This window comes from Pristiophorus japonicus, chromosome 8 (assembly GCF_044704955.1).
Source record: "Pristiophorus japonicus isolate sPriJap1 chromosome 8, sPriJap1.hap1, whole genome shotgun sequence".
In the NCBI taxonomy this organism is placed as follows: Eukaryota; Metazoa; Chordata; class Chondrichthyes; family Pristiophoridae; genus Pristiophorus; species Pristiophorus japonicus.
In genome coordinates, this window is record NC_091984.1 from 182093608 (window position 1) to 182117885 (window position 24278).

At 46.6% G+C, this 24278-nt stretch overlaps 1 protein-coding gene across 3 annotated transcripts in view; it reads left to right on the plus strand.

Moving 5' to 3' along the window:
• The window catches only part of prkab1a (protein kinase, AMP-activated, beta 1 non-catalytic subunit, a), a 30191-nt gene extending 7796 nt beyond the window's left edge, over positions 1-22395 (plus strand). For all 3 annotated transcript variants that reach the window (XM_070887637.1, XM_070887636.1, XM_070887638.1), the window contains exons 4-8: positions 2563-2656; positions 3553-3667; positions 16706-16839; positions 18778-18846; positions 20385-22395. In XM_070887637.1, the coding sequence (XP_070743738.1) occupies positions 2563-2656; positions 3553-3667; positions 16706-16839; positions 18778-18846; positions 20385-20462 (490 nt within the window). In that variant the 3' untranslated portion in view covers positions 20463-22395. The remainder of the gene's footprint in view (positions 1-2562; positions 2657-3552; positions 3668-16705; positions 16840-18777; positions 18847-20384) is intronic.
• The last annotated feature ends 1883 nt before the right edge of the window (positions 22396-24278 follow it).

The window sequence follows — 24278 nt, forward strand, 5'->3', positions numbered from 1 at the left end:
GGGTGGGGGTGGGTGTGTGGGGGTGGGTGTGTGTGTGTGGGGGTGGGTGTGTGGGTGTGTGTGTGTGTGTGGGTGTGGGTGTGGGGGTGGGTGGGTGTGGGGGTGTGTGTGTGTGTGGGTGTGTGTGTGTGTGGGGGTGGGTGTGTGTGTGTGTGGGGGTGGGTGTGTGTGTGTGTGGGGGTGGGTGTGTGTGTGTGTGGGGGTGGGTGTGTGTGGGGGTGGGTGTGGGTGTGTGTGGGGGTGGGTGTGTGTGTGTGTGTGGGTGTGTGTGTGTGTGGGGGTGGGTGTGTGTGTGTGTGGGGGTGGGGGGGTGTGTGTGTGGGGGTGGGTGTGTGTGTGTGTGGGGGTGGGTGTGTGTGTGTGTGTGGGGGTGGGTGTGTGTGTGTGTGGGGGTGGGTGTGTGTGGGGGTGGGTGTGTGTGTGTGGGGGTGGGTGTGTGTGGGGGTGTGTGTGTGTGTGTGTGTGTGTGGGTGTGTGTGTGGGGGTGGGTGTGTGTGTGTGTGTGTGGGGGTGGGTGTGTGTGTGTGTGTGGGGGTGGGTGTGTGGGTGTGTGTGGGGGTGTGTGTGTGTGTGGGGGTGTGTGTGTGTGTGTGTGTGTGTGGGGGTGGGTGTGTGTGTGTGTGGGGGTGGGTGTGTGTGTGTGTGGGGGTGGGTGTGTGTGTGTGTGGGGGTGGGTGTGTGTGTGTGTGGGGGTGGGTGTGTGTGTGTGTGGGGGTGGGTGTGTGTGTGTTGGTGGGTGGGTGTGTGTGTGTTGGTGGGTGGGTGTGTGTGTTGGTGTGTTGCACACACTGTGATATGTGTGCGCGCTAGATTGGTGCAGCAGAGCAGGTCTCCAGTCGTCCTAGTTAATCCTTGCCACACCCGTGTGGTGGCTGATGTGCAACGGTCACCACACGTTAAAAAAAATTCACGCACAGACATCTCCTACCCCCTCAACTGGAGTTCAGGACTGGACCATCGGGTCCTTCATTGAAACATCTGTGAACTCTCTCGGAAGCAAGTCATTCTCGTTCGAGGGACCGCCTATGATGATGGCTGCTTAAGGTAAGCTTATGGCAAATTGAGACACAGTGGACATGCATAATATCCACATTCCTGAGGTATTGGAGTATATTTCATTGGTAAGTATACACAACCATGCATGGGTATATTTCATTAGTATGGATGGTAACAGACAAGGGTATATTGTACTGCTTGGTGCACAGTGACAGACACTGGGGTATATTTTGTTAGGTGATATAGACAATGACAACGGATATATTGTATTAGTTAGTGTATAGTGACAAACATTGTTTAATATACACAGTAGCACACCTGGGTATATTTTATTGTTGAGTACATAGTGATGCGCACTGGGATATATTTAATTGGGTAAAATTCATAGTTGCAGACATGTATATTTAATCGATGGCGTACACTGTTGTAGAAAGGTAAATTTCATTGGTTAGTATATGTAGTGATGCATACTGATATATATGTCATTGGGTAGTATACATGGTGACAGATACTGGAAATCGGCGCGGTCCCGGCCTGCAAGGCCATCAGCAGGTCGGGGCCATTAGAGGGAGCAGCATGTGGCGGCATGTCACTTCAGGGAGCAGTGTGTGCTGCTGCAGGAGGGAGACAGCTGATTGCAGTGCCGGCAGGTACAGCAGGAGTGGTGAGGTCGGGGCGAAGGAGCGGCAAGAGTTAGTAGAGGGATGTGATCGGGGCCCAATGGCAGCACGGGCCAGCCCACACCGCGATATGTGTGCGCACTAGGTCCGTGCAGCAGAGCTGGTCTCTAGTTGTCTTGGTTAATCCTTGCCATTGGACCAAGACCTAGCTCTGTCAAGCCTGTGTGGTGGCTAGTGTGCAACGGCCACCACACATTAAAAAAATACACGCACAGGCATCGTCCACCCTTCAATATGTAGTTCGGGATCTGGTATTTTAGGTCCTTCATTGAAACACTTGTGAACTCCTCCGTTTTCGGCGTGGAAGCAAGTCATCCTCGTTTTGAGGGACCGCCTATGATGATGATGATGATGATGATGTTTCATTGGGTACACAGACACACATAATTTGCAGGTTAGTTTACTGAAAAAGAGGACAATTGAGAAAGCTGCAGAACTGTACAGTGGGTGCACCAGGGGTGAGAATTTCCATGGGATTCTCTCAATCTCTGAACATGACTGGTGTAAAATCAGTGGAAACCCCTGGGAACCGACGTCTGGACCTGTTTACACCGATTTTCCAGGGGTACCACCGATCTCCTGCCGGGAAAAACCCCTACAGAAATCCCCGGAATATGTCACCAACTCCACCCAGTGCATTCCATACTGCAACCAAGGAGAAAAGATCTGTAGTTCATGCAGCATCCACTGGTGGACAAACCAGAGGGCCCAACAAACTCTCCAGTCATGCTCAATACCAGGATCAGCCATACAGGTGGTTTGTGTCCTGTGTTGTCCTCTGTCTAATGCACTGCACAGGGGACATTGCAGACTGACTACAGGCTAAGTTGCTTTAGGGATATTTCAATTTCATGGGTTTACTTTTTTTCTCCCTTTTTTTCCACAGTCACAATAACTTTGTGGCGATTCTGGACCTCCCAGAGGGTGAGCATCAGTACAAGTTCTATGTGGATGGTCAGTGGACCCATGATACTTCAGAGGTATGAGATGGTATCGGCATGCTGCATTGTGCGATCCCTTGCTGTCGGGAAACCTAGACATGTAATGAAACAATGCATATTAGAAATGCTTCAAGTTGCCATCCTTACAATGTTTTTCTAATGTGGAGAAATTACTAAGAGTTTCCAGTCGCGCAGAAGACGGGAACGGTTAATCAGAAAACCATCGTTGTGCCAAGTCCTGTTGACTTGCTTCCTTACAGATAATCCACAGACCTAATTCCAGGAGCAAGAACTTATGACTCTTGCAGTTAGTATCCGTCTGGAGAGCGGGTGTTGCTGGGGATACAACCTGCATGGTTTATGTGGTAATGTATGTGAATGGGCAGCTCATCAGTGAAAGGTGAGCCTGGAGCCTGGGCCATAATGTGATCCTACACGTGGAACACACGCTGTCATTGCGAGTATGATGGTGCTAAAAGCCTTTGCTTTCTGGGAGTTGTAAAAGAAAAAAAGAAAGACTTGTATGTATATATATTCTTTCGCGACCAGTGGACTTCTCAAAGCGCTTTACAGCCAATGAAGTACTTTTTGGCGTATAGTCACTGTTGTAATGTGGGAAACGCGGCAGCCAACTTGTGCATAAGCAAGTTCCCAGCAATGCAATAATGACCAGATAAACCTTTTTTTTTTGTCATGTTGATTGAGGGATTGGCCAGGACACCAGGGATCACTCCCCTGCTCTTCTTCGAAATAGTGCCATGGGATCTTTTACGTCCACCTGAGTTTTAACGTCTTATCCGAAAGACAGCACCTCTGACAGTGCAGCGTCCTTCAGCACTGCACTGGAGTGTCAGCCTAGATTTGTAGCATTGAGATGTTTGGTTGCTGTGATTCCTGACAGTTGTAATATGTGCCGTATTGTGATGTCTCCACAGCCTGTTGCCACCAGCCAGCTCGGCACCATCAATAACGTTATCCAGGTGACCCAGACTGATTTTGAAGTGTTTGATGCACTGATGGTGGATTCACAGAAATGCTCAGACGTGTCAGGTGAGTCGAAATGGCGGGTCAAAGGGCAAAATATCAACAAGAATGGAAAGAGCCAATGAATATAATCATAGAATCTAAGAATGATACAGCACAGAAGGAGGCCATTCGGCCCATCGTGCCTGTGCCAACTATTTGGTAGAACTATCCAATTAGTCCCACTCGCCTGATCTTTCCCCACAGCCCTGTAAATATTTTCCCTTCCAATTTTCTTTTAAATGTTACTATTGAATCTGCTGCCACCAGCCTTTCAGGCAGCGCATTCCAGATCACAGCACCTCACTGTATTTAAAAAAATAAATGTTTCTTCATGTCACACCTGATTCTTTCACCTTTAATCTGTATCCTCTGGTTACTGACCATTCTGCCACTGGGTACCGTTTCCCCTTATTTACTCTAATAAAAGTGTTGTACCCAGATTTGAACACACGACTCCTGCTGAGGCCTAGCCAGTATTTTATAACGATTTAATGTAATCTCCTTGTTTTTGTACTCTATTCCTCTATTAATAAAGCAAAGGATCCCATATGCTTTTTAACAGCCTTCTCAAATTGTCCTGCCACCTTCAAAGATTTGTGCACACAACCCCCAGGTCTCTGTTCCTGCATCCCCTTTAACATTGTAGTTCATATTGCCTCGTCTCACTCTTCTACCAAAATGTATCACTTCACACTTTTCTGCGTTAAATTTCATCTGCCACGTGTCTGCCCATTTCACCAGTCTGTCTACATCCTCCTGACGCCTGTTGCTACCCGCTGCATTATTTATCACATTTCTGAGTTTCATATCATCTGCAAACTTCAACATTTTGCCCTGTATACCCAAGACAAAGTCATTTATATGTATCATAAGAGCATGAATCCCAGGACCGACCCCTGGGGCACCACTGTATACTTACTCCAGTCTGAAAAACAACCGTTCACTTGCTTTCCGTCCCTTAGCAAATTTTGTATCCATGCTACCACTGTCCCTTTCGCGCCATGAGCTTTAATTTTGCTAACAAGTCTATCGTGTAGTACTTTGTCAAACACCTTTTGAAAGTCCACATACACAACATCAACCACACGGCCCTTATCAACCTGTTGCTGCATCAAAGAACTCAATCAAGTTAGTCAAACACGATTTAACTTCAACAAATCTGTGCTGACTTTAATTTATTAGCCCATACTTTTCTAAATGCCAATTAATTTTGCCCCGGATTATTGTCTCAAAGTTTCTCCACCACCAATGTTAGGCTGACTGGTCTTTAGTTGCCTGGTTTATCCCTTTTTTTATTTTCAAACAGTGGTGTAATATTTGCAATCCTCCAGTCCTCTGGCAACACCCTCATCTCCAAGAAGGATAGGATGATTGTGGTCACAGCTCTGCAATTTCCACCCTTGCTTCCCTCTGTAACCTAGGATGCATCCCATCCAGACCGGATGTTACGGGACTAGTAATCCAGAGGCCTGGACTTATGATCCAGAGACTTGAGTTCAATTCCCACCCTGAGAACTTTGGAATTTAAATTCAGTTAATTAGGTAAATCTGGAATAAAAAGCTAGTGTCAGTAATGGTGACCATGAAATTATTGGATATTCATAAAAACCCATCTGGTTCAGTAATGCCCTTTAGGGAAGGAAATCTGCCACCCTTAAGAAAAAAACACTACACAAAACAATAAGAATAAAACCGGACAGATCACCCGGCATCGACCTCAGCACGAAAATGGCACACCCAACCCAGTCAACTCTGCAAAGTCCTCCTCAACCAATGAATTGGGAGAGCTGTCCCACAGACTAGTCAAGCAACAGCCTGACATAGTCATACTCACAGAATCATACCTTTCATCACCCTCCCTGGGTACATCTTGTCCCATCAGCAGCACAGGTGACAGCACCGTGGTATATAGTCGGGAGGAAGTGGCCCTGGGAATCCTCAACATTAACTCTGGACTTCATGAAGTCTCATGGCTTCAGGTCAAGCAGGGGCAAGGAAACCTCCTGCTGATTACCACCTATCGCCCTCACTCAGCCGTTGAATCAGTACTCCTCTATGTTGAACACCACTTGGAAGAAGCAAGGGCACAGAATGTACTCTGGGTGGGGGACTTCAATATCCATCACCAAGAGTGGCTCGGTAGCACCACTGCTGACCAAGCCAGCCAAGTCCTGAAGGACTTAGCTGCCAGACTGGGCCTGTGACAGGTGGGTGAGCGAACCAACACGAGGAAAAATCCTACTTGACCTTGTCCTCTCCAATCTACCTGTCGCTGAGGCATCTGTGCATGGTAGTATTGGTACAAGTCACCACTGCACAGACCTTGTGGAGACAAAGTCCCATCTTCACACTGAGGATACCCTTCATTGTATTGTGTGGCATTACCACCGTGCTAAATGGGACAGATTCAGAACAGATCTAGCAGCTCAAAACTGGGCATCCATGAGGCGCTGTGGGCTATCAGCAGCAGCAGAATTGTATTCCACCACAATCTGTAACCTCAGGGCCCGGCATATCCCTCATTCTACCATTACCATCAAGCTAGGAGACCAACCCTGGATCAATGAGGAGTGTAGAAGAGCATGCCAGGAGCAGCACCAGGCATACCTAAGAATGAGGTGCCAAACTGAAGCAGCTGCAACACAGGACAACATGCATGCTAAAAACCACAATCAACGAATCAGGTCAAATCTCTGCAGTCCTGCCACATCCTTGTGAATGGTGTTGGAGTATTAAACAACTAAAAGGAGGAGGCTCCATGAATATCCCCGTCCTCAATGATGGCGGAGCCCAGTACACGAGTGCAAAAGTCAAGGCTGAAGCATTTGCAACCAGCTTCAGCCAGAAGTACCAAGTGGATGATCCATATCGGCCGCCTCCTGAAGTCCCCACCATCACAGAAGCCAGTCTTCAGCTAATTCGATTTATTCAACAATGATATCAAGAAACGGCTGAGCTCACTGGATACAGCAAAGGCTATAGGCCCTGACAACATCCCGGCTGTTGTGCTGAAGTCGGGAGCAGCGTCGAGGAGGTCCGTTGGTGAGGCCTATAAAAGGTATACTTGTGCAGCTACAGGGAGAAGGCAAAAAGTAGAAAGAAACAAAGGTGACGTCACAGCCAAGGGGGTAAGTGATTGCCTGGTGATTGGTGAGTAGTTTTTCTTTTTTCTCTTCTATAACAGTGAGTAAACTTTAGCATTGTTGTTGCCTATCTAAGGGTTAAGTCATGGCAGGAGAGCTCGGTCATGTGTTATGCTCCTCCTGTACCATGTGGGAACTCGGGGATGACACCAGTGTTGCTGACGACTACGTGTGCGGGAAGTGTATCCGCATCCAGCTCCTGACGGACCGCGTTGCGGAGTTGGAGCTGAAGGTGGATTCACTCTGGAGCATCCACGATGCTGAGAATGACGTGAGTAGCACGTGTAGCGAGTTGGTCGTACCGCAGAGAAAGGGTCCACAGCTAGATAGGGAATGGAAGACCAGCAGGAAGAGCAGCGCAAGGAAGATAGTGCAGGGGTCCCCTGTGGTCATCCCCCTGCAAAACAGATACACTGCTTTGGGTACTGTTGGGGGGGATGACTCATCGGGGGAGGGCAGCAGCAGCCAAGTTCATGGCACCGTGGCTGGCTCTGTTGCACAAGAGGGCAGGAAAAAGAGTGGGAGAGCGACAGTGATAGGGGATTCAATTGTAAGGGGAATAGATAGGCGTTTCTGCGGCCGCAACCGAGACTCCAGGATGGTATGTTGCCTCCCTGGTGCAAGGGTCAAGGATGTCTCGGAGCAGGTGCAGGGCATTCTAAAAAGGGAGGGAGAACAGCCAGTTGTCGTGGTGCACATTGGTACCAACGACGTGGGTTCTAAAAAAAAAAAGGGATGAGGTCCTACGAAACGAATTTAAGGAGCTAGGAGCTAAATTAAAAAGTAGGACCTCAAAAGTAGTAATCTCGGGATTGCTACCAGTGCCACGTGCTAGCCAGAGTAGGAATCGCAGGATGGCGCAGATGAATACGTGGCTTGAGCAGTGGTGCAGCAGGGAGGGATTCAAATTCCTGGGGCATTGGAACCGGTTCTTGGGGAGGTGGGACCAGTACAAACCGGATGGTCTGCACCTGGGCAGGACCGGAACCAATGTCCTAGAGGGAGTGTTTGCTAGTGCTGTTGGGGAGGAGTTAAACTAATATGGCAGGGGGATGGGAACCAATGCAGGGAGACAGAGGGAAACAAAAAGGAGACAAAAGCAAAAGACAGAAACGAGATGAGGAAAAGTGAAGGGCAGAGAAACCCAAGGCAAAGAACAAAAAGGGCCACTGTACAGCAAAATTCTAAAAGGACAAAGGGTGTTAAAAAAACAAGCCTGAAGGCTTTGTGTCTTAATGCAAGGAGTATCTGTAATAAGGTGGATAAATTAACTGTGCAAATAGATGTTAACAAATATGATGTGATTGGGATTACAGAGACGTGGCTCCAGGATGATCAGGGCTGGGAACTCAACATCCAGGGGTATTCAACATTTCAGGAAGGATAGAATAAAAGGAAAAGGAGGTGGGGTAGCATTGCTGATTAAGGAGGAGATTAATGCAATAGTTAGGAAGGACATTAGCTTGGATGATGTGGAATCTATATGGGTAGAACTGCAGAACCCCAAATGGCAAAAAACGTTAGTGGGAGTTGTGTACAGACCTCCAAACAGTAGTAGTGATGTTGGGGAGGGCATCAAACAGGAAATTAGGGGTGTATGCAATAAAGGTGCAGCAGTTATAATGGGTGACTTTAATATGCACATAGATTGGGCTAACCAAACTGGAAGCAAAACGGTGGAGGAGGTGCATAAGGGATGGTTTTCTCGACCAATATGTCGAGGAACCAACTAGGGGGGAGGCCATCTTAGACTGGGTGTTGTGTAATGAGAGAGGATTAATTAGCAATCTCGTTGTGCGAGGCCCCTTGGGGAAGAGTGACCATAATATGGTGGAATTCTACATTAGGATGGAGAATGAAACAGTTAATTCAGAGACCATGGTCCAGAATTTAAAGAAGGGTAACTTTGAAGGTATGAGGCGTGAATTGGCTAGGATAGATTGGCGAATGATACTTAAGGGGTTGACAGTGGATGGGCAATGGCAGACATTTAGAGACCGCATGGATGAACTACAACAATTGTACATCCCTGTCTGGCGTAAAAATAAAAAAGGGAAGGTGGCTCAACCGTGACTATCAAGGGAAATCAGGGATAGTATTAAAGTCAAGGAAGTGGCATACAAATTGGCCAGAAATAGCAGCGAACCCGGGGACTGGGAGAAATTTAGAACTCAGCAGAGGAGGACAAAGGGTTTGATTAGGGCAGGGAAAATGGAGTACGAGAAGAAGCTTGCAGGGAATATTAAGACGGATTGCATAAGTTTCTATAGATATGTAAAGAGAAAAAGGTTAGTAAAGACAAACGTAGGTCCCCTGCAGTCAGAATCAGGGGAAGTTATAACGGGGAACAAAGAAATGGCGGACAAATTGAACAAGTACTTTGGTTCGGTATTCACTAAGGAGGACACAAACAACCTTCCGGATATAAAAGGGGTCAGAGGGTCTAGTAAGGAGGAGGAACTGAGGGAAATCCTTATTAGTCGGGAAATTGTGTTGGGGAAATTGATGGGATTGAAGGCCAATAAATCCCCAGGGTCTGATAGACTGCATCCCAGAGTACTTAAGGAGGTGGCCTTGGAAATAGCAGATGCATTGACAGTCATTTTCCAACATTCCATTGACTCTGGATCAGTTCCTATCGAGTGGAGGGTAGCCAATGTAACCCCACTTTTTAAAAAAGGAGGGAGAGAGAAAACAGGGAATTATAGACCGGTCAGCCTGACATCGGTAGTGGGTAAAATGATGGAATCAATTATTAAGGATGTCATAGCAGCGCATTTGGAAAGAGGTGACATGATAGGTCCAAATCAGCATGGATTTGTGAAAGGGAAATCATGCTTGAAAAATCTTCTGGAATTTTTTGAGGATGTTTCCAGTAGAGTGGACAAGGGAGAACCAGTTGATGTGGTATATTTGGACTTTCAGAAGGCTTTCGACAAGGTCCCACACAAGAGATTAATGTGCAAAGTTAAAGCACATGGGATTGGGGGTAATGTGCTGACATGGATTGAGAACTCGTTGTCAGACAGGAAGCAAAGAGTAGGAGTAAATGGCTACTTTTCAGAATGGCAGGCAGTGACTAGTGGGGTACCGCAAGGTTCTGTGCTGGGGCCCCAGCTGTTTACACTGTACATTAATGATTTAGACGAGGGGATTAAATGTCGTATCTCCAAATTTGCTGATGACACTAAGTTGGTTGGCAGTGTGAGCTGCGAGGAGGATGCTATGAGGCTGCAGAGCGACTTGGATAGGTTAGGTGAGTGGGCAAATGCATGGCAGATGAAGTATAATGTGGATAAATGTGAGGTTATCCACTTTGGTGGTAAAAACAGAGAGACAGACTATTATCTGAATGGTGACAGATTAGGAAAAGGGGAGGTGCAACGAGACCTGGGTGTCATGGTACATCAGTTATTGAAGGTTGGCATGCAGGTACAACAGGCGGTTAAGAAAGCAAATGGCATGTTGGCCTTCATAGTGAGGGGTTTTGAGTACAGGGGCAGGGAGGTGTTGCTACAGTTGTACAGGGCCTTGATGAGGCCACACCTGGAGTATTGTGTACAGTTTTGGTCTCCTAACCTGAGGAAGGACATTCTTGCTATTGAGGGAGTGCAGCGAAGGTTCACCAGACTGATTCCCGGGATGGCGGGACTGACCTATCAAGAAAGACTGGATCAACTGGGCTTGTATTCATTGGAGTTCAGAAGAATGAGAGGGGACCTCATAGAAACGTTTAAAATTCTGATGGGTTTAGACAGGTTAGATGCAGGAAGAATGTTCCCAATGTTGGGGAAGTCCAGAACCAGGGGACACAGTCTAAGGATAAGGAGTAAGCCATTTAGGACCGAGATGAGGAGAAACTTCTTCACCCAGAGAGTGGTGAACCTGTGGAATTCTCTACCACAGAAAGTTGTTGAGGCCAATTCACTAAATATATTCAAAAAGGAGTTAGATGAAGTCCTTACTACTAGGGGGATCAAGGGGTATGGCGAGAAAGCAGGAATGGGGTACTGAAGTTGCATGTTCAGCCATTAACTCATTGAATGGCGGTGCAGGCTAGAAGGGCCGAATGGCCTACTCTTGCACCTATTTTCTATGTTTCTAAGACTTGTGCTCCAGAACTAGCCAAGGTGTTCCAGTGCAGCTACAACACTGGCATCTATGCGACAATGTGGAAAACTGCCCAGGTATGTCCTGCCAACAAAATGTAGGACAAAATCCAATCTGGCCAATTTCTGCCCCGTCTGTCTACTCTCAATCGTCAGCAAAGTGATGGAAGGTGTCGTTGGCATGCTATCAAGCGGCACTTACTCACCAATAACCTGCTCACCAATGCCCAGTTTGGGTTCTGCCAGGACCACTCGGCTCCAGATCCCATTACAGCCTTGGTCCAAACATGGACAAAAGAACTGTATTCCAGAGGTGAGGTGAGAGTGAATGCCCTTGACATTAAGGTAGCATATGACCGAGTGTGGCATCAAGGAGCTCTGGTAAAACTGAAGTTAATTGGACAAAGAGTGAACACTCTCCATAGGCTGGAGTGATACCTAGCACAAAGGAAGATGGTTGTGGTTGTTGGAGGCCAATCATTTGAGCCCCAGGACATCATTGCAAGAGTTCCTCAGGGCAGTGTCCTGGGCTCAACCATCTTCAGCTGCTTCATCAATGACCTCCCTCATAAGGTCAGAAGTTGGGATGTTCGCTGATGACTGCACAGTGTTCAATGCCATTTGCAATTCCTCAGATAATAAAGCAGTCCATGCCCACACACAGCAAGACCTGGATGACATTGAGGCTTGGGCTGATAAGTGGCAAGTAACATTTGCGCCACACAAGTTCCAGGCAATGACTATCTCCAACAAGTGAGAGTCTAACCACCACCTCTGGACATTCAACGGCATTACCAGCGCTGAATTACCCCACCATCAACATCCTGGGGGGATGGGTGTCACCATTGACTAGAAATATAACTGGAACAGCCACACACATGCGAGCAGGTCAGAAGCTGGGTATTCTGTGGCAAGTGTTTCACCTCCTGACTCCCCAGAGCCTTTCCACCATCTATAAGGCACAAGTCTCCACTTGCCTGGATGAGTGCAGCTCCAAAAACACTCAAGAAGCTTGACACCATCTAGGACAAAGCAGTCTGCTTGATTGGTACCCCATCCACCACCTTAAACATTCATTCCCTCCACCACCAGCGCACCTTGGCTGCAGTGTGTACCGTCTACAAGATGCACTGCAGCAACTCGCCAAGGCTTCTTCGGCAGCACCTCCCAAACCCGCGACCTCCACCAAAGATAGAAAGAAAAGTAAAAGTGGAGGGCAGAGAAACCTAAGGCAAAAAGGGCCACATTACAGCAAAGTGTGTTCGAAAGACAAGCCTGAAGGCTCTGTGCCTCAATGCGAGGAGTATTTGGAATAAGGTAGACGAATTAACTGCGCAGATAGCAGTTAACGAATATGATGTAATTGGTATCAGGGAGACATGGCTCCAGGATGACCAAAGCTGGGAACTCAACATCTAGGGATATTCAACATTTAGGAAGGATGGACAGAAAGGAAAAGGAGGTTGGGGTAGTGTTGCTGGTTAAAGAGGAAATTAATGCAATAGTAAAGAAGGACATTAGCTTGGTTGATGTGAAATCTGTATGGGTGGAGCTACGGAATACCAAGAGGCAGAAACCCGCTAGTGGGAGTTGTGTACAGACCACCAAACAGTAGTAATGAGGATGGGGACAGCATCAAACAAGAAATTAGGGATGCGTGCAATAAAGGTACAGCAGTTATCACTGGCGACTTTAATCTACATATTGACTGGGCTAACCAAACTGGTAGCAATGCGGTGGAGGAGGATTTCCTGGAGTGTATTAGGGATGGTTTTCTAGACCAATATGTCGAGGAACCAACTAGAGGGCTGGCCATCCTAGACTGGGTGATGTGTAATGAGAAAGGACTAATTAGCAATCTTGTTGTGCGAGGCCCCTTCGGGAAGAGTGATCATAACATGTTAGAATTCTTTATTAAGATGGAGAGTGACACAGTTAATTCAGAAACTAGGGTCCTGAACTTAAGGAAAGGTAACTTCGATGGATTGAGGCGTGAATTGGCTAGAATTGACTGGCAAATAATACTTAAAGGGTTGACGGTGGATAGGCAATGGCAAACATTTAAAGATCACATGGATGAATTTCAGCAATTGTACATCCCTGTCTAGAGTAAAAATAAAACTGGGAAGGTGGCTCAACTGTGGCTAACAAGGGAAATTCAGGATAGTGTTAAATCCAAGGGAGAGGCATATAAATTGGCCAGAGAAAGCAACAAACTTGAGGACTGGGAGAAATTTAGGATTTAGCAGAGGAGGACAAAAGGTTTATTTAAGAGGGGGAAAATAGAGTACGAGAATAAGCTTGCCGGGAACATAAAAACTGACTGAAAAAGCTTCTATAGATATGTGACGAGAAAAAGATTAGTGAAGACAAACGTAGGTCCCTTGCAGTCGGATTCAGGTGAATTCATAATGGGGAACAAAGAAATGGCAGACCAATTGAACAAATACTTTGGTTCTGTCTTCACGAAGGAAGACACAAATAACCTTCCGGAAGTACTAGGGGACCGAGGGTTTAGTAAGAAGGAGGAACTGAAGGATATCCTTATTAGGAGGGAAATTGATGGGATTGAAGGTCGATAAATCCCCGAGGCCTGATAGTCTGATCCCAGAGTACTTAAGGAAGTGGCCCTAGAAATAGTGGATGCATTGGTGATCATTTTCCAACAGTCTATCGACTCTGGATCAGTTCCTATGGGCTGGAGGGTAGCTAATGTAACACCACTTTTTAAAAAAGGAGGGAGAGAGCAAGCAGGTAATTGTAGACCGGTTAGCCTGACATCACTAGTGGCGAAAATGTTGGAATCAATTATTAAGAATGAAATAGCAGCGCATTTGGAAAGCAGTGACAGGATTAGTCCAAGTCAGCATGGATTTATGAAGGGGAAATCATGCTTGACAAATCTTCTGGAATTTTTTGAGGATATAACTAGTAGAGTTGACAAGGGAGAACCGGTGGATGTGGTGTATTTGGACTTTCAGAAGGCTTTTGACAAGGCCCCTCAAGAGATTGCTGTGCAAAATCAAAGCACATGGTATTGGGGGTAATATACTGACATGGATAGAGAACTGGTTGGCAGACAGGAAGCAGAGAGTCGGGATAAACTGGTCCTTTTCAGAATGGCAGGCAGTGACTAGTGGAGTGCCGCAGGGCTCAGTGCTGGGACCCCAATATACATCAATGATTTGGATGAAGGAATTGAGTGTAATATCTCCAAGTTTGCAGATGACACTAAACTAGGTGGCGGTGTGAGGAGTATGCTAGGAGGCTGCAGGATGACTTGGACAGGTTAGGTGAGTGGGAAAATGCATGGCAGATGCAGTATAATGTGGATAAATGTGATGTTATCCATTTTGGGGGCAAAAACACGAAGACAGAATATTATCTGAATGGCGGCAGATTGGGAAAAGGGGAGGTGCAACGAGACCTGGGTGTCATGGTTCATCAGTCATTGAAAGTTGGCATACAGGTACAGCAGGCGGTGAAGAAGGCAAATGGTATGTTGGCCTTCATAGCTAGGGAATTTGAGTATAGGAGCAGGGAGGTCTTACTGCAGTTGTACACAGCCTTGGTGAGGCCTCACCTGGAATATTGTGTTCAGTTTTGGTCTCCTAATCTGAGGAAGGACGTTGTTGCTATTGAGGGAGTGCAGCATAGGTTCACCAGACTGATTCCTGGGATGGCAGGACTGATATATGAGGAGAGACTGGATCACCTGGGCCTTTATACATTGGAGTTTAGAAGGATGAGGGGATCTCATAGAAACATATAAGATTCTGATGGGATGGGACAGGTTAGATGCGGGTAGAATGTTCCCGATGTTGGGGAAGTCCAGAACCAGGGGACAGTCTCAGGATAAGGGGTAAGCCATTTAGGACTGAGATGAGGTGAAACTTCTTCACTGAGAGTTGTTAACCTGTGGAATTCCCTGCCGCAGAAAGTTATTGATGCCAGTTCATTGGATATATTGAAGAGGGAGTTAGATATGGCCCTTACGGCTAAGGGGATCACTGGGTATGGAGAGAAAGCAGGAAAGGGGTACTGTGGGAATGATCAGCCATGATATTGAATGGTGGTGCAGGCTCGAAGGGCCGAATGGCCTACTCTTGCACCTATTTTCTATGTTTCTAGAAGGACAAGGGCAGCAGGCAGATGGGAACACCATCATCTGCAAGTTCCCCTCCAAGTTACACATCATCCTGACTTGGAAATATATTGCCGTTCCTACATCGTCGCTGGGTCAAAATGCTGGAACTCCCTCCCTAACAGCACTTTGAGAATAACTTCACCACACGGACTGCAGCGGTTCAAGGCAGCGGCTCATCTCCACCTTTTCGAGGGAAATTAGGGATGGCCAGTAAATGCTGGCCTTGCCAGTGATGCCCACATCCCATGAAAACATTTTAAAAAGCTGCTGCTGCCTCCTTTCCTGCTACATTGGCAGCATCCTCTTCCCTAGTGAAGACAAATGCAAAGTACTCATTTAGTTCCTCAGCCATGCTCTTTGCCTCCGCAAAAAGATCTCCTTTATGGCCCTACCCTTTGACCACCCTCTTACTCTTTGTGATTATAAAAGATTTCTGGGCTCCCTTTTATGTTAGCCGCTAATCTATTCTCACACTCTCTCTTTGCACCACTTATTCCCTTTTTTAGATCTCCTCCTGTACTTTCTGTATTTAGCTTGGTTTTCTACTGTATTATGAACCGTACAATTGTCGGAAGCCTCCTTTTTCTGTCTCATTTTTATCTCTATCTTTAGTCATTCAGGGAGCTCTAGCTTTAGATGCTCTTCCTTTCCTCCTTATGGGAATGTATCCACTCTGCGTGAACCATTTCCTCTTTGAAGACCTCCCATTGTTCAGTTACTGTTTTGCCTACCAATTTTTGATGCCAATCCAGCTGGGCCCAGATCCCTTTTCAACTCACTGACATTACCCCATCTCCAGTTAAGTATTCTTATGCTTGATTGTACCTTGTCCTTTTCCATAACCTTCTAAACCTGATGATATGATCAATGTTCCCCAAATGCTCTCCCACTGAAAAATGTTCCACTTGCCCCACTTCATTTCCCCAGTGCTAGATCCAGTATAGCTTCCTTCCTCAGTGGGCTGGAAACGCACTGATCAAGAAAGTTTGCTTATACACATTTCAGGAATTCCTCCCCTTCTTTCCCCTTTACATTGTTACTATCCCAGTCTATATTAGGATAATTGAAGTCCCCCATTGTCACTACTGTGTAGTTCTTGCATATTTCTGTAATTTGCCTGCAAATTTGCTTCTCTACATCCCACTATTTGTTGGCCTATAGTGTATACACCCAGTAAGTAGCATAATAACTGCACTCTCAATTCTAACCCCTAACCCCTCAACTACACTATCCCTCTCCGGTGCTATATTGGTTTATTTGATCAATATTGCCACTGCCTCTCTTTTTTTTCCTTCCCTATTTTTCCTAAATTCCTTGAATCCAGGTGTATTAAGTTCCCAATCTTCCCCTTTGAGCTAGGCCTCTCTTCTTGCCCCTATATCATCGTCCCATGTAGCGACTTGAGCCTGCAGCTCACCAACCTTATTTACCACACTACGTGCATTTACCAACATGCACTCCAAACCTATCTTAGACAGTTTTTCATTTGCCCCCCACCTGTCTGCTCCCTCTTAGTTCTGAACTCTTTATCCTAGTTCTAGTTGCCTCTCCCAGTCCCCTGTGCACTGTGTTTCTCCTCTCTAATATCATGACTTTAGATACTGCCACAGCTTCTCTCATCCGTCTCAATCCTGGTGTAAACCTGACAATTAATTTTCCCCAGATCTGTCCAGCTCTCCCCCCGGCCCGTACCATCAGGATCCATACGTGTACAAACCTGAGGAGAGGATTAAAACACCTCCTATTCTGCCACCACATCTGCTCCAGGTCATTCTCAACAAGGACACTGGCATTTCAGTGAGTACAATCCTCTGCCGTTTCTTCATTTTGCAAATATTGGATGCCAGTCAATGTGGTGATTCTTTACAGGGAATGTTTGTAGGTTGAGATTTAGCTCACTGCTGGATTTGCTAAATAACCATAATCTGATGGGTCAGCTTTGCATCAGAGTATCCTAGTTAACAGACTTTTTGATAGCCGAAAGCAGGAGCTGTGTTGGACTCCAGGTGCTGTGTGTGTCTGCCTGGTGCTGTGCACATGAGACAGAAGCCATATACATGTGCCCCAATTTTAACTCTGGCTGGTGAGTTGAGGCTGCTCCAGAAATGAGGCCTGGGTTATTTTAACTCCTGGGCCTCATTTAAATCCCACCGGCCAAATCAGTGAGAAGCGGTGGAAACTTGCACAGCAGTCCGCAGGCATGAGGTGGGTGTCTCTGGGCTTGGGGAGGCCTCATCTTTCTGTGCAGGGCCCAGAGGAGCGCTCCTGCATCCACCAAGGAAAGAAAACAAGTTGCCTTTTTCGGCCTCTTCCTGACTGGCCTTCACCTGGTGGGAAAACTTTCTCGCTCTGACCTGACATGCATATGTAAAAAAGGGCCCCACTGGCTTTGAAAGAAAGACTTGCATTAAAGCCTTTCACGTCCCAACATGCTTTACAGCCAGTGAAGTACTTTTGAAGTGTAGTCACTATTGCAATGTGGGAAAGGTAACCTCGTTGCCTGCTCAGGAGAGCAGCATAGAATCGTGGATGGTGCGATCCGGGTGGCTTTCTGCCAGCCAGTAACCTGAGCGATTTTAACTGCCCATGTGCCCGGGTTCTGCCGAGCGGATAGGGTTAAATCCACCCACCCCCCCATGGTTTGGCACTGTGTACATGTGCCCAGTGCCCTGAGGCTCTGTCATCCTCATCATTATTATAGGCAATCCCTCGGAATCGAGGAAGACTTGCTTCCACTCTAAAAATGAGTCCTTAGGTGGCTGAACAGTCCAATACGAGAACCACAGTCTCTGTCACAGGTGGGACAGATAGTCGTTGAGGGAAGGGGTGGGTGGGATTGGTTTGCTGCACGCTCTTTCCGCTGCCTGCGCTTGATTTCTGCATGCTCTCGGCGATGAGACTCGAGGAACTCGGCGCCCTCCTGGATGCACTTCCTCCACTTAGGGTGGTCTTTGGCCAGGGACTTCCAGGTGTCAGTGGGGATGTTGCACTTTATCAGGGAGGCTTTGAAGGTGTCCTTGTAACATTTCCTCTGCCCATTTTTGGCTCGTTTGCCATGAAAGAGTCCTGAGTAGAGCGCTTGCTTTGGAGTCTCGTGTCTGGCATGCAAACAGTGGCCTGCCCAGCGGATCTGATCAAGTGTGGTCAGTGCTTCAATGCTGGGGATGTTGCCCTGGTCGAGGACACTGACGTTGGTGTATGTGCATGTATACTGGGTATAGTGTGCAGCTGCTGAGGTGTAAGCCTGAGGCACTGTACGTGTGCATGCAACGCGGGAGCTTGAAGCTGTGTACACTTGCTGAGCACTCTGTACGTGAGCCAGAGGCTGTGTACCTGTGCTGGGCGCTCTGTGTGATATGACTTGAGGTTGTGTACAAGTGCTGGAGCTATTTGCTCAGGTCCCGTTTACCTGCTTTCCCCTGTAAAGTCCGAGAGAAGTGAAAATCACCGCCTTGTTTGGCCTTAAAACGGTTCTCTCCCAGAAACCAAAGCCCGAGTTCAGGACCCAGTGAATACTTTGTACGTAAGGTAGGATCACACGGGATGTCTTTCTGCGCTGTGTTCTGATTGCCAGTGCTCTACCAACGGCCTTCTAAAGTGAGCCCAGCAGCTGAGTATCGGGCTGTGCATCACTGCAGACTGGTAACCCAATGCAGGTCTCCAGTTTCCTACTGTCACCGTCGAGAGGGTAAGATTAGAGACCTTAATCTCAGCCTGTTCTGTTTGCTCCTACAGTGTGACCCTGCATTGCTGCCGGAGCCAAACCACGTCATGTTGAACCATCTGTATGCTCTGTCCATTAAGGTCAGTATTGCACAATCTGTTGGGGACACCATTTGTTTAACTCATTTGTTCTTCAATTCATCTACTTAGACCCCCCTCCCCCCCCCTCTTCTCTCACTTCCAATCTGAGCCACCACCTACTCCTCCCTCCGTTCTGTAACCCACTGTCTCCCTCCAGTGTCAGAGGCAGGATTTGTTTTTGGCGGGGGGGTGGGTGGGGGGTGTTTGGTTATGAGCTCACCAGAGCAAATAGAACTTACTTCGAAAGGTCTATTTCTCGTATGAATTTCACAATAAGGTTCAAATAAAAACATTTCTACTCATTAATCTAATAATTCAAATAGAGCAAACAAAAAAAAAGCAGCCTTGTTGGCCAAAAGCTCCAATTATGTGTTGCTGGTCTATCAATAACTTGACTATTAATCAGTCCAATATCCTGGTGAGCATTAAGAAGGGCAAACCCAACTTACCGAGTTTGATTGATTGAATTGTGGAACTGACTAGTTCTGGAACAGCATCCATTGTTTGTGTTCTATCGAGTGATCTAAGGCATGTTCGTTTTGAAACGAGTGGTTTAATAAAAGAAATCATAGAATTATCGGGAGAGCTTGAACCTCTCCCACCTGCACCACTGACTCACTCGCATGCTTTCTGTACCCCCTCCAGACTTTACCGCCCCACCCCCTCCCCCCATTCTATGCCTCCCTCCCTTACACACTTTTGCTTCCCCCATTCTGTACCCCACCCTACCTCCTTCACTTTATACGCCTGCTCTCCCATTATGCATCACTCCATCACTCCTTCACATACATTGTTTGCTCTTAACTGTTATTAGTGCGAGAGCTCTCACCTGAGTCAGAAGGTCAGGGATTCAAGCCCCACTACAGACTGTTAGTATAATCTAGCCTGATACTTTGCTGCACTGTTTGTGGTGCCATCCTTCGGATGAGACATTATACCAAGGCCATGTCTACCTGTTCAAGTGGACTTCGAAGATTCAAGGTACTTTTTTGAAGAAAAGCAGGAGCTTCTCCCAGTGTACTGACCAATAATTTATCCCTCAAACAAAAGCACCCAAACAGATTAATTGCTGTTTGCTACGTTGATCCCTGTAAAGTACTTTAGGACATCCCGCACGATATAAATGCAAATTCTTTCCTTTCTTTTTCTCCACCCTCCCGTTCTGACACCCACTCTAGCTTTCATACACGATGTGCCACTGTCCACTATTCTGCACAATTCTCCCCCCCCTCACATTTTGCTCCTTCCCCCACCCATTCTGTACCCCACTCCTCCTCCTTTCATGCTTTATATTCACCACCTCACATTCTGAACCCCGTCTACATCTATTTTATTTTGGAGTCACAGTCACTGAATGAAGCTCATTACCAAGCCCTTTACACCTGTCTGAGAAAGGAGACCATTCACTTGTGCCCAAGCTGATGCACGGCCAGTGACCGAGGTGATGTAACCTAGTACCACAGTGCCCAAGCTCTTACATTAATTGTCCAGTGACAGAGTTTGACATCTGCTCTTAAAGTGTTTTTAATTGTTCACAGGATGGTGTTATGGTGTTGAGTGCTACCCATCGCTACAAGAAGAAATATGTCACCACTCTCCTCTACAAGCCCATATGATCTCTCAAAGCAGCTTTACTCTCTCATCCAATCAGGAAGCTCCATTTCCTTCAACGATCACGCGCCACTCATCAATCATTGTCCTGGACGTGCTCAGCAGGATTTTAGCGTGATTGTACGGAGGGTAATTGTCGGAACCTTCGTCAGCAACTGAGAACTTATCTTCATTTCCTGCTTCCTGATTAGAAAAGGAAAACCTATAATCTGAACCTAGACAAAGTGCCTCTCCTCACTGTCCCTCAGACTATCAAAGTGGCACTAAAAACCTAATCCTAACCGTGAAGACATTCCTCTCATTGGGTTGTGTCTGACTCCATTCCATTAGTTGTAAGAGTTTCTTCACCCTCTGATCAGAGTGCCCTGTGCTCCGTTGTGTTATGCACCTTGGTTTCTGTGAGTCGAGGAATAACCGTACTGTGAACAGACCCGCCTTCTCACCCCCAGCCCCAGCTTCATGGTGACATCATCTTCCCATAATTCTCAATATAGAAAATCTATGTCATGGGAACCCTGATAAATAAATGGAACCCTAATTGGGTTAGAACACCTATAGGAAACATTAAGGGGACAAAAGAGCATGAATTTTAATATAATGGGCAACTGGTTGGAATCTCGTGCTTCTTCATGTCTGTGCATCTACCAGCAATGTATTCACTGAGTGCTCTACTCCACAGTGCTCACCACATGCTAATGGTATATGGCAATAGCCAGCTTTCCCTATTGGAGTTACGCTGGTGTCGCAGAGACGACTGACGGCTGCAGTGACCTAGGTGCGGTCCTCAGTATAGTGTTGTGATGTACTGGTAGGGTCTCAACATGACACTCTACAATCATGCAATTATATTCACTAACACTCCTCTGTAACTTTCCCAGTCACTGAAAGTTTCAATGGAGCTTCATCAGCCACATCAAGTCTTCCCTAACTTGTGGCAAATGAATCTTTAATTCTCTCGCCGCCATCTCTCGTTGCTGAGACAGTCCATCGCTACCTTGTCCCAAGGGACCATCCTTCATGTGTGAGCCTGTCCTCATCTGCCCCAGAGTTCCCACAGGCCTGATCCTGTCCTCCTCTGGCCCAGGGGTTCCAGGTAGCCTGATCATATCCTTGTTCAAATGCTGCTGGCTGACTTCCCACCCATTCCAGGCGGGAAGTTGGAGGGGAGCAGTGGTCACATCCTGTCCCAACAGGTTCCAGCAGCAGTCACTGGCCAGTGATCAGGTGCCAGACTTCATTCAGTCTTTACTCCTTTCCACGGATTAGGCCGCTGTGGTCAACTCTGGATCCCTTCCTGTTGTGCTGGCTGAGATCAGCTCATTTAGTACAAACCTGGGGACAAGCTTGCAGTGGGTCCTCCCTGCTTCACTGCTGTATTGGAAAGAGGTCCACAAAAAACCTCCAGCTAGCGACCACCTTTTTGCTTATTTTCTCCCGTCCTTTAGCAGATTTCTGTGTTTGAGCCCGTCCCAGTTCAGGGAGTCTGCATCTCCGACCTATTCATTAGTGACTGTGCAACCTTAATCCCTTAACTTTAGGGCAGGAGGAGGAATGTGACACCGTTGATTGGCTTTCTGCACACTCTGTTTTAATACTTTACCAAATGAGGAATCCTTCGATTCTGGAAATATGACTCCCTTGTTTGAATGGAGCGGATAACTCTGCCAGTTTCACTGCTTGGCTTTCAGCAATTCCAGTTTTAATGGCATCCAGGCTTTGTCAAATAAATTCCTGAAATATCATGTAAATTAAATTCCTATTGTCTGGCAGCTCCTCTTCTGTCGAGCAAGGTCATGAATCATGGGCGAGATTAGCCTGGATTTGTTGCCCTCTCCTGGTAACCGTGACACTTGCAGGAGATGACCTGTTGCCATGGAGTTCCTTGGTCTGCATGTATTACTGGCGTTATCCCGACAATCAATAAATATTCTGATCTGAGACTTCCGAGCCCTGTTAAGTTGTAAGAAACATCGCACTCTCTGCATTTTCAGGAATTTAATCGCTGCTGTACATTCACGCACTGTGCTAGTCTAATGACTATTGGGTCCCCTATTAGTATCTTTTTTTACACCGAGAAGGTTGGGTGAAAATCTAAGGTCTGCAGTGTATGACACCACCAGGGTTGACTAGGATGGAAGTTGTGATCAGATATCGCCAAGATTGGGTTTTAAGACCATGGGTTGTAGGTGGAAGAGAAGCCTATACTGGCAGACCTGTAATGAAGGACCTGTGTAATACGATTCATTTGACCTGTACTGACAGTTATCTAATTAGTGTGTAATAACATAATTACACACTACTGGGTGACTATAGGCCTGATCCAATGTAATAATGTGGAAGTGATTAATTTGGGAGCTGTAGGCTCTTTAGTTGTATAAATATTAACCACAAGAGGGCACTAAGAACACTGATCTTTCTCTTAAATGTTTTTTCTTCCATTCTCGCCGGAAGGCATTGACCCTGAATTTGCAGTCGGTGGCTTCCCGCGGGGAAATGCCTCCGATTCGCAAATAAAATACCCGCGTAGCTGATGGTCCGGGAGGTACGGAGACTCGCGGTCCCAGGTCCTCCGGTGGTTCGCAAGAGCTCCTGAGATCACGTGGGGTGGGCCGGCCCAACGAACGAAAGACGGGGATCCCCATTCATGCTTTTCGAGATTCCGTACATCCGGAATCCCCAAAGGCATGAATGGGAATACCCTATTAAGATACATGTACACATCAAATACATTTTCAAAAATTACATATTTAAAATTAATTAAAATGACAAAACAAAAATGTAATTTTTTGAAAAATAATTAAAATGTTTTAAAGGGGCTAAAAATAATCTTACCTTATTGTACAGCTTTTTTTAATGTTTAAATGACTGAAAAAACATATTTCAATGTTTTTTTAAAACTCTTACGCTGGTAAAAGCAGGCCTTGCGCTTGGGCGTAAGAATTGTACGAGCATTTGTTGGGCAAATAGCCAAACTCTCCGCCCGTGGATGCCCTTTTCCAGGGGATATGTTGGATCTGATTCTTAACGGATCGCAAGTTCCGGGCTTCTGCGCATGCGCTCCGCGCGTGAAAACCAGGGACTTGCACTGCCCGCATGGGCATTAATTCATGCCAGCCTGCAGTCTCACCGGTGTCAACCAGGGTGCCAATACCTTGCTCAAGAGGCCATTATTAAATCTTAGCAGTGAATACCATTCAACTGTAGGGGCAGCTCAATCCTGCTCTCTCCTAATGTCTGTGAGTGCTTCCAGGGGTGAGAAGCTTGACTGATTTATCTCCCTCCCTAATCTGGGGCTTCGAGACTGATTTTAGTAACCCTAGTCCTGCCCCTGCTCAGTTCAGTTTCAGTGACTTACATTTGTATAACACTTTTAAAGAAAGAAAGATCTTGCATTTAAATAGCGCCTTTCACAAACTCGGGACATCCCAAAGTGTTTCACAACCAATAGAATATTGTTTGAAGTGTAATTATTGTTGTAATGTATGGAAAGTTGTGCACAGCAAACTCCCACAAAATGCAGTGAGACGAATGACCAGATGGATCTGCTTTGGGTGGTGGTGGTTGAGAGAAAAATGAGGTTGCACACTGTGTGATTCGACCTGATTGAGAAGGGGTCAGTTATGGAGCTTTTGGTGATTTCTAAATAAGATGGCTTTGTTTTTCCCCAAAGTTCCAGCTCATCCCACAATAGGATGTCAGATAGACAGGCTCCCAACATGAGAGGTGGCTGTGGAATCTAGGTTGGTGGTGTATGCAGATAATGTTTTGAGAGAACATTAAATGAGGAAAATAGGGGCTTCTATTGCTCAACTGGCCACGAG